This window comes from Nuphar pumila, unplaced genomic scaffold (genome assembly GCF_984573655.1).
Source record: "Nuphar pumila unplaced genomic scaffold, dmNupPumi1.hap1.1 HAP1_SCAFFOLD_905, whole genome shotgun sequence".
Classification (NCBI taxonomy): domain Eukaryota; kingdom Viridiplantae; phylum Streptophyta; class Magnoliopsida; order Nymphaeales; family Nymphaeaceae; genus Nuphar; species Nuphar pumila.
In genome coordinates, this window is record NW_028323530.1 from 31,241 (window position 1) to 42,515 (window position 11,275).

At 50.6% G+C, this 11,275-nt stretch overlaps 1 protein-coding gene across 1 annotated transcript; it reads right to left on the reverse strand.

Moving 5' to 3' along the window:
• Nucleotides 1–7,087: 7,087 nt before the first annotated feature.
• LOC149809668 (uncharacterized) lies at nt 7,088–10,848 on the reverse strand. Its single transcript, XM_089994705.1, is given in 6 exon segments — nt 7,088–7,411; nt 8,091–8,465; nt 9,399–9,422; nt 9,424–9,637; nt 10,043–10,229; nt 10,770–10,848. Coding segments are annotated over 6 exon segments (1,203 nt in total).
• Nucleotides 10,849–11,275: the final 427 nt, after the last annotated feature.

Here is an 11,275-nt window from a genome sequence, read left to right on the forward strand (position 1 = left end):
GAAGTCTCGCATTGCAAAAAGTTGTTGAATTTCGTCTCGCATCAGGTACTTGGCAAAGCCGTTAGCAAGCACACCCTTGTGACCTGCGCAGAGGGACACTCATGACTGTAGGAAGTTTACCCTAGTCTAGACAACAATTCAGCAGAAACATAACTTGCGCAACGCAGGTATTCAAGGAACCTAGAAGTATCTTGTTTCAAATTTTATTCAAGGCTGATATAAAGAAAACCGAAACGCAACGCTGATGAATGAAAGCGCGCATTCGCTGTCTAGACTACGGTAAACATATTACTATTTAACATCGCTTACAAACCCATACTCGTGTCCAAGGGTGGCTCTTTGTGCAAGATACGCTTTGCTGACCATATGAAAGATGACAGCTGCTTGTACAGACATCGTGTCTGCAAACGGGTTGAGTTGCTGCAGGCAGGCAAGCGGGGTGAGATGTTGTTTACTTTACCCAATGCTCAGTTGCATTTCGTCCTTGATGATGATGATGTTTCTCGAGATACATCTTTACAACATTACCCGCGTGGACATTGGCAATTGAACTTCCAAAAAACTTCCCAGACTTTATCTGAATGGGATAGTCCGCAACGACAACCACTGCAGAAGCAATAACCGAGGTTGGACACATGCAAACCCTCAACTGGGAGCGCACCAAATCTCAAGAGGTCATCTGGCATGTATGAGTACAGCATGAAAGGCATCGCTGAGTCATTTACGTTTCTGTTGATTATGACTGCCGCGCTCCAGTTTCCCCTTGCTCCCTCCGGCGGTATCAAGATGTTCAGTTGATATTTCTCCTTGCCTGAGCATGTCACAGCGTTTAGAGACGGATTCAGCAGGGCCATCTCCATCACTGGTGGGGAGCCTGATCCACATACTGCATACCTGCGCCAGCAATCCATTTTGGAAACAATTGTGAGATCCTCATTGCAAGATTGTAATAAAAAGAGGGTGTTACTGGAACCTTCACATGACGGCGGGATCGCATGATGATGATGCATTAAAACACGTTGTTCACTATTTCCTGCCGTTATTGGATGATATGCGGCGCATATCAAATGTTTCGACAGGGGCAGTGCGATTGAGGGCGGGTTGTTCGGATCTGGCTGAGTCATCCTTGCGAAGCCAGATTTCGTGTGGGGCGGCGCTAGGTTGGTGGTTGCACATGCAGTTTAAGAGTGGGTGGCATGCTGTCTTCGTTACGCACTTTTGGTCAGCGATGCCTTCTGGGTAGACGTTGATAAGCAGTAGTTTTCCCACCCACCCGCGTCCTGGTTTCGTTTTTGCACGGTTTTTAGCTAGTGCCCTAGTGCCCTTGTTGTCCCTCACCGGAATAGCATGGAAGTCTGAGTTCTCTTATCTTGGAAGTCTGAGTTCTACAACGCAAAAGCAGTGGGAAAGGAGTTGCCATTGGGAGAGGTTCGAAGGGAAGGTTTTGGAGTTTGGAGTTGGGAAGCATTTGGGATTAGAGGGTTGGAATTGAGGTGTTGCCACACACGGAAGGATTGGGGTTCGGGAAGTGATGAAGTGGCATGTGACTGATCCTGAACAACCTGCTCAAAGCAGCTGGTCCGAACGCCGATACCTATGTGATATAATGATGCGTTACATCAAATGCGTTTATGACAGGCTTGCTTGTTCCGACCGCTGACATTCAATGAGCTGTATCAATTTGAATGTGCTGTCTATGTTGCTTGTTGACTATTTCAGCCATTATCTATGTGATGATATAATGATGCGTTAAAACAATACCGCATCCACATGGACATTGGCCACTCCGAGGAACTTCTCCGTAAGGTGCTTGCCAGTCGAGTATGAACACACAAACATAAACACGGATGAGTCAGCATGAGTCAGCGGTGAATCAGAGTGGAGTTCACAAACGCAGGGCGTGCAAGATTGCAGATTGCAGCCTCTAGAGAGCACAGAAGAAAGCTGCCCAGGCGTTGTTGCACTGGCTGCCGCAGTGCTTCGCCAGAATGGGTTTCGACCCACATTTCTGTCCCCAAATTCCCATGCATTTTTGGTCATCTGGACCCGCAAATCACACGATCTGGCGAATCGTTGGGCTGGCTTAGATTGATTGTAACGTGCGTCTGAGTATGGATGAATAGACAACTGTCAAGTGCCCATGAGAGCAGCACAAGCATCGGCGCTGTATCCGCATGTGAACGGATCGAGCAACACACATCGAGTAAATGAAGATTGCCATCAGCACAGAGTAAGTCTCGTGTTGAAGCTCGGCTCTCATGTTTCAATGATTGCATTGGGACGATCCATACCCAATGGAGCCATTGTTTGCGGAAATGAAGCTCATGACAGCTTCTGTACCATCCATGAATTCAAACGTCGAAGGGAAGGCTGTGGTCTTGCTCACCGCTCCAAGGCGCCACAGTTTTCCGCAGGATGCAGTCAAAAATGCGGTGAGAGTGGTTGTAGAGCCTGACGAGTCTGATCTGACAACCACCGTGATGGTGGCGTTTGGGAGGCTTGGATCGATTTGATCCCACGTCTTCAGCCGGCCCGAGAAGAGCTTACAGAGCATGATGGCGTCGCCAATCACCCCTCCAGGAGGCAGATAATCCTCAAAACCACCTGATCAGTGCATTCATAAAGTCACTATGTCTATGCATCCTGTCCGTTGGAGACCAGTTGGAGGCCAGATTGCATCTGGCATTTTGATTCATCACAATCTTCAATTCAAATTCGACATCGAAAAGCCTTCACGATGTCAAACAAACATTGGCATCGGCACAGTCACTTCGGGAGCGCCGCAGGGGCGCCCCAACTTGTTAATGACCTTGTTAATGATACATCAGCCTGCAGGGAACTATGAGAAGCTCAGCCCTCGTATATCCAATACAAACTACCAAACGTTCATGTACACCGGTACACAATTTCAAACATGAGCGTGCCTTCTACGGCGCATGATACACTGCCGCGTTGCATATGTCACACTTACGAAGGCTCTCCAATATCGTTCGGCACAGTGTCCCACTATCTGCAACTGCACAGACCTGCCGCGTGAGTCACATGCGCTGAGGCGCACCAGGATTGTAGTAGACAGCAATAGAACCAATAGCTACAGGCAGCTGCAGGATTCCATGGTATTTGCCATTGGTTAAGGGAGCGTCTCCAAATGCGATGGCCCCAACGCCATCCTCGACGAATGACCGGCCTGCATATCGGAATGTATGTAACTACCTGCTTCCACCCACAAGTGCCATGCATATTTAAATGTATGTAACTACCTCCTTCCACCCACAAATGCCACGCAACTGCCATCCTCCGTCAGCAATACCCACCATGCTGCCCGCCGCAAAATGACAACGCATTGTCACCATGTCCAACCATCTCAGCATTTGAAATGCCTGAAGGTAAACACGCTAAGGGTGTGTTAGGGGACATGTCAAGCGCAGTGATTAATTGAGCAACTGTTACCCTCTCTTCAACTGTCCCTCCGCAAGTCCAAAGGGAGAGCGCCAGCCTAAGCGTGCCTGAAGGGTTCACGAGGACTTGCGTCCACGAATACTGCATGTAGGTGGCATGGTCCCAGACTGACTCCCAATGCAGTAGTTAGTTAGCCTTCCACTTAGTCGCAATAGACTTATGAGCTTGACCGTTGCGTGACACGCACCGTGGATGTTACAGTATGTAATATGTTGGGCCCTAGACCTGGGAATTGGCAATGCTACAACTAATCGCCCGGATTTTAGGCCATCAGCCATCTATTCGTGCCATCAAAGTTCCACCATGTGTTCCAGACCTGTTTGGACACTGGCCCCCGAGTAAACAGACTGATCGTACCACACCTGCCCGCCACAGCTGCCAAGGGCATACTCGTCGACTCGTTCATGAGGTTGATTTTGAGGAGATTCCTGTGACCTTAAGAGCATGCCATGATTGGATTGCACTGGACACCATATGTCCCACAAGCAATTTGATCTTGCACATTGGCTGTATTATATCTTTCAAGGCGGAAAGGGCCAGATAATGCATCTCTTTCGCATCCACTGTCTTGCACATGGTCACGCACACCCCAACCTATCACCAGAACCACAGATCGACATGGCCACAAGCAGGTGTACTGGCATTCAGAACTGCATACACGTTCCTGGTGATGATGTGTCCATGCGTAAAACGACCACATTCACATGGACACTAGGATTACTGCTAGGGTCCGATGCTGACCTCCTGCCCAGCTTTGTCTAGCACGCTCATTTTTTATGCTGTTTGGTCAACCAGGTGACAGTTGAGTAATCTACAGCAGCATGCAGCAACCACAAATAGCAAGACATCGAGCTAAATTCTCACAATGATGATGTGATCACACAAATTGCTCCCACCTGCGCCTGTGCCCGACGCATGGTAGTCAAATTCCACCCCTTGGTATCCGGATGAGATGTAATTAAGAAGATCGGCAGCCGCAGTACTACCAACAGGAGAGAGAACTGCACGCAAAGCGAAGACTGATAGCCATGGAGATGCCTCCAAAATCAGGTGTGCCAGGATTGACATGATGACCTTGTGATCTGGTTAGAACCAAAAGAAAATGCTCTGATTCACAAGTGCTTTGCCAGCAAGCGCTTTGACCCCCATATCTTTCCAAATCCATGCATTGTCAGGCATCCGGCCCCGAATAATGCATGACCTGGGGAAGTGTTGTGATTCACACGCCCCTAAAGCAGGCACAAGGTCAACACTGTTGGAAACCAGCCATCCTGAGATAGACGGTTTCTTCATGTGTGCCAAACCTTGTGTGCATGGGCTCTGTATGAGGACGACTCAGGTGAGAATCCCTGAGTCGATCGCAACGGCTATCTTGCTAAGTATGTCGCTACCTCAACTGGTATTGTTCTTCAACAAACACAACCGATCATCTGTCATTTGTGGTAAATCAGATATAGCATGCTAAGGCAGACACACCGTCTTTTCTCACATTGACAACACCATCAACTTCTTTCGTTCTCTGTTCCCAAACTTTCATTGACAGCAAGGCAATTACTGGGCGCCACTTGATGTTGCAATATGTGGGCAATGGCACCTGGTGGAAGCACCCAGTTTTGCATTGCTTGGGAAGAGCTCGCAGGCCGTTGAGCAATGCTTTGGGTCCAAGGTCAGACACATTGCATACACCAGTAAATAGTCCATCAGTCACGCAACAACTTAAAGAATGGCATGGCGCCCACCTGGTATATCGTTGCCTCGAATCAAGGCTTGATTCTCAACAAACAGGTGAGCGATGATAGCTGCAACAGCAAGGGAACAGTAAGCAGTTTGTACCACAGGCAATTAAGATGTCTAGCCACACGTGAAGATGCATAAGGGGGGGGCAGCAGATGCATTCATGTCAATTGACTCAATCAAGATTACATGTTTTGGCCAGTGGAGGAGCTGCTGAGCCCAGCGTGGCTTCTTGGTGGCTTGGGGTAACAATGAACGGAGCTAGGGCTGAACTGTGCCATATGTAAATCTGCACATCACATAAAAGCGCTGTGAATTGCGTCGTGGCGCCCAACTACATTGCAGGATAACATGTATATGCACATGGTGCAAATACCAAAAGTGAGACGACTCGTGTGCAACATACAGGTATATCCGACTAAAAATGAATACGTTTACTGACAGAGAATTGATTTCTCAATGCACAGAGCGGTCAGTATTTTAGCGGGGGCAAAGCCATCTCAAGGCATCTTTCAGTGCCTTTTGTCACGTTGGTAATAGGAGGCATCGTTCATGGGAAGCCCCGTGTACACAGGATTGCAGCTTGCGTATGCATTGCTCCAAACTGCTTCCTTCTCCGCCTGGTAAGTATAAGCAGCGCTGGGGCTAGCTGAAACCACAGGGCACGATACCAGCGCTTGCTCCCACCTGCCAGACATGATGCTCGGTGGGGTCTCCTCGAAAAACCAATGGCGAGGGTTCCAGATACAGTGAGTCAGATCCGGGATAATTTCATGTCATGTGTTCAAGGATGTACACGATGAAGGTCACAGAGGGTTTTGCAAAACGACGCTCACACAAGCATTGCGTGCATAGATAATTATGCACAATATGAACGCAATCATGACTGGATGCAACTTCTGAGTTTGCTCAAATCCATGACTTGCGTACCTCCAGCACCCAAGAATACTAGCAACGAGAGCATGAGCATCCCTGATAGCCAAGACACCCCAAACAGTGCCATATTCACTTATGACAATGTCGCTGGTAAGCAAGGCAATAAACTTTAGAGTATGCGGAACTTGAAACAAAGTGCTCCATCGGGTCGTGCACACGATACATGAGCCTCATGTACCATGATGAGGGGATACTAGATGAGTTGACGTGACGTGAAGGATGGTACTCCCTCGCAGAACCGCACTTACCATAAACTCAACACAACAAATATGTGCCGAGGTCTAAGTGATGCCTATATTGGCAGGAAGTACACAATTCGCATGCCAATAACGTGGTAGTGCCAATTTGTAAGGATCGGCAGTGAGTCAATCAGTTAACTAACCAGAACTTCTGGCAGAAGAGCAAAAACCTTTTTCAGTCGGACCGATGGCAGGTGGATGACAGAGTTTGCGTTGCGTTGTAAGCCGGCCGTTAGTTCCTACCGAATAACTCTGCGTTCCCGGTTGCATGACTTCTTTGGCTGTCACTGGGATATTATCGCGCCGCTAGGCGTTTATCCTTCGCCCAATAACGTATGCCACGATTGCACGGCAATGAGCCTGCGTCGCTTCAAGATGGGACGGACGGCGATTGACACGACTTACAAAAAGAAATGGCGGAACCTTTGAAGGAATGTTCCTCACAAGACCACATGGGCTGTCACAGCCTTGTGTTATGTCGCCCTTGCAGAAAAGTATCCCAAAACGCAGTGACGCACACGATGCAAATGCTCACAAACACTCAAGCATGCAACCGGGTGGATGTCCCTGCGCACAATTCATGAATGACCTCCCAACTCAACAAAAAACTCGATCACCATATCTCAATATATATATATGGAATGCAGACGTCCACACTGTGCAGGGGTCGCTGCCTATCGCAGTCCCGGAAAGAGTGTCGGCCAGAACTGGCACAGGGCTCACTCCGTGCCAACCACCATGCCAATGCCCTTGGTGCGCCCTTCGCGGAACACAAAGCGGGAGCCGACGGTGAGGTACTCAGGGTGTTGGAGGAAGCGGAAACGGACAGTGGCACGGTCACCAGAGCGCAGTCGCTCCTTGTCCATCGCCACAACTCGGGCTGCCTGTCGAATGATCTCGCAGTGGATGACTGCCTGATAACGCGGCTGGATGGTGGTGGAGTGTGTCAGAATGGCAATCTCGGCGTCGAACTCCCAGGATGCCTTGGGATGCATCTCCTCATGGACCAGAACCATGCCCTTTCGAACCTTCTCACGCTTTGTCTGCAGCACACGCAGACAGTGAAACAGGAGTGCAATGACGATGTATTGAATTGTATATAGATCATCAGCAGCGCAAGATCAGCCCTTGCCAACGTCGCCTTTTTTGCGCAGGTGTGCTCGTTTCTGTTTTTGAGCATAGCAGCACTTCGGATCAGGCCAACCCCGCACCTCAAGTGTCGAGGCAGACATGACGTGCAACTTTGACTGCCACATTGACACGTCACGAGTGACCGTCCACAAGGCTGCTACACTGAAGTGCATTCTGAACGCGTGGGTCGCAATCCAAGATGTGCATGAGGGGAACTGAGTGCGACCATCATTGACTGATTCCCAGACTACCCAGATCGCACATCACAGTTGGCAAATTCTGAGCTGACAAGCCGCTGTCCGGGATGACTCGCTCAACCACCACCAAGTTGGCAAATCCTGAGCTGCCAACGCCCATGTGGGTGCGAAACAATGCACCATCACCACAAGCATCGCACGCCAGATTGACGGCATCGCTTCCAAAAGCCCTCCACTGCCTGAATTGCTTCAACACACCAGCACAGCTGAGTCAAGAAGAACGCCGATGTCTGCATGCAATGGTGTTACCCTGCAGAATGCCACAATGGCAGTTCCCAGCGCAAGTGGCTATCGGCGCAAGTCGCGTTTTCGAGCGTGCATCGCAACAACACACCTTCTTGAGCGCAAGCGCGGCGGTCTGCCCAGCGACAACCTGAGTCACAGGGAGCCGCTTGTAATGGATCGACTTGACAACAGCGACCTTGAATGAGCCGTCACCAATGTCGGGGCCAAGCAGAAGGGGTGTGTTGACGTTTAGGATCCCGCGCTTCACGGTGCCAGCAACAACGGTGCCCACACCCGGCACGCCGAAGGTCTCATCGATGATGAACTCAGCAGGCTCCTTCTGTCGCTCTGCCCACTGCTGCCGCTGGGGCAGCAGGTTGACCAGCAGCCGGAGAAGGTCCAGGCCGCGCCCCGTCACCGCCGATGTCAGCAAAATTGGCGCCAATGACTCAGACATGATGGTCCTAGCGCACGTGATCACATCCTGCACAGATGCCGAGAGTTGTGAGGCGGGGATTTGCTGTGCTGCGTTGCACTGGTTGTGGCTGACAATGGCTGCTTTCTTCCTGCTGGCTGCAGTGCACTGGCGGTGGCTGACAACAGATGCTTGTTTTCCTGCTGACTGGGCGTGCTAAGTCATCGATGCATCTTCTGCAGGGTTGATGGCATTTGGTCGCAATCGTGTCCGTGTACTTGCTGTGCCTTGCTCTGACGGCATTTGACCTGATTGTGTCCATCCCAAACCCCCTAACCCCCCAACCACAACAACTGCCTTACACAACCAAAGGTTGCACACAAATCATTTCTGTGTATGATGGAATACTTGCAATCGCGCTTCCTCGGCTGAAAGTACGGAGCCTTTTGTTCCATACATCAACGGATGAGACTTGGCATGCACAGATGATGCAGCGAAGCAGACATTTCAAAACTGAGATATCAGCGAAGTTGCATCTTCTGGATATGGTGATCTTGGTGAGGTCGACATACCAGGGTGAGCGCGCTGTCAAGCTCACCCCAGTCCACAAGAGCCGTGAACGAGTGACATGCTGGAAGGCTGCCAAAAGTCGGGGAGTGGCAATTGTTCTCCATGAACATGTTGGGGGTGATCAATATTGAAGGTCAGCATAGTAACTTTGAGATGATGAATAGTGCAGTAACACAGCAATTCATCGCGCACACCAGCAAGCAGTGTTGACTTGCCTGACCTTGTCATTCTGGGTCCGGATGCCCAAATTGCATGAAGTTTCGGGACGGAAATGGGGGTCAAAAACGTATATTGGCAAAATACTGCAAGCAAGCTCAGTGTCTGCTGCTGCTCCAGTGTGCAGACTTCAATGGTGGGATGGTGAACAAAAGACAGGCAGACTCTGATCGTGCAAGAGATGGGTCAAATATTGGGGGGAGAGGGGGAGCATACGTGCTCGTTCTTAATTAGGAACGGGCCGCTTCTTGACTCCAGGCTTTTTCAGAATCGCAGACAGGTTCTGCAGCGAGTTTTTGAGGATGTGCTCCGGGCAGATGTCCACCTTGGTGATGACGAAGAACACGGGTACCTTGAGTGCCAGAGCCACTCCAAGGTGCTCTTTGCACATGCCCACCACCCCCGCATTGGCGCCCACCAGCAAGCACGCGTAGTCTGGCATGTGCCCGGTCAGCCTGCAATCAGACTCACCAGATCAAGGCGGGGAGGGTGCAACCACACAACAAGCTATGATTATGATGATGAATCTCTTCACAACACTACCGCATCCACATGAAAACTGCAACTCGAATTTACTACTTGGGAATCAATGCTGCCAGTACTGTCACCTCAGGCATGCACCTACATTGACATCGTCCTCCTGCAGGAGCTAAGTGTAATGCAGTAAACTAATGCTGTGTAAAAAATTGGATACTCAGTCATGATGATTACACAGTGATGTTGGAAAGAAGCTGAGAAGAGATCATACAGCGAGAGATTCCCTTTGCCCTTGCTTTCTTTGCCAGGGTTACAACAAAGTATCTACCTGGTGACAAGCAAGGGGCAGCAAAGGTGTTAGTAGCAAGTGAGTAGGTGCGCACCCGTAAGCAGTGGTCTTGAAGTAGCGCTCGTGTCCAGCAAGGTCCACGAGGGTGACCACCTTCGAGGACCTCGCCACGTAGTCGGCGCAGACTGTGCTTTTGAACTGCGGGTCATTCAGAATCGCTCCAGTAGAGTGCAAGCACAGGTTGTGCTGTCCGATGGACGAAGTGCGGCCTGTTGCCTCCTCTGCGAATCGAGCCCACTTTCAGCTTCTGAATGTGCTTGTGCTGTTGTGCGTTGTGTTTGATGTTTCTTTCTCAACATAGCGGTTTGTACAAGCAGACTGCGATGTAGGCAGCCGGATGATGGAGACAACTTACAGCACCACCGCATCCACGTCGGCAACTCCATCTGCCACTTGACAATCAGTGTTACCATCACGCCATGCTGTATTGCTTGACAACACTACCAAACCACATGGACACATACGGCGATATGCCATATGTCGATGGGTTGACATACCGCGACATACGGCGATAAGCATGGACGCCCTCTAGCCGTGGTCCCAGCTGCCTCCAGCCGGCATCCATCAAGATCATCGGAACAGTCCTCAGGCAGTTCGTGTGATGATGCATCTTTGTGCAACACAACTGCATCCACATGGACATTGGCACTATTTGGATACCCGAATCAGTGCTACCATTACCCTCACCAGAGGCACGCGTGCCTGGACCAGCCTGACGTACCGATAATAGGTAACCCAACAAACATAGAGGTGCGGCGTACCGTGGTCATGCTTAAAGACCTTGGAGCGCGCCGCCCCACGGCCGTCGTCCAGCATGGAGCGAGTGAGGACGCCGACCATGGTGGACTTTCCGGAGTCCACGTTGCCGATGACAGCGACCCGTATCTCGAGGGGGGTGCCCACCGAGCTGCGCCGCCGCAGAAGTAGGAACAAGCGCTCGCTGGTCCCCCCCTCGAGCGCGTCTGCGCCGTTAGCATCGCTGTTCTCCACCGCCGCTGCAAACGGCGCCAGGACCTTCTCCGTGTCGTGCAACAGCTCTGTCACATCCGCCTCGATCTGCGGCTCACACACACCAACGGTCGGCTGTGATCTATGCAGTACGCATCGGTTCTGACTTGCCTGCCCTAAGGGGTGATTGCACCTTCGCGTGTGTTGGTTTGTTCTAGTTCTAGGATCATGTATGGTGATTATGTCTCTCTGTGTAGTTGAATATGCATCGGTCCACACTCTCATGCTAGGAGTGCTGAGTGCGCTCAGTAGCGTTTCA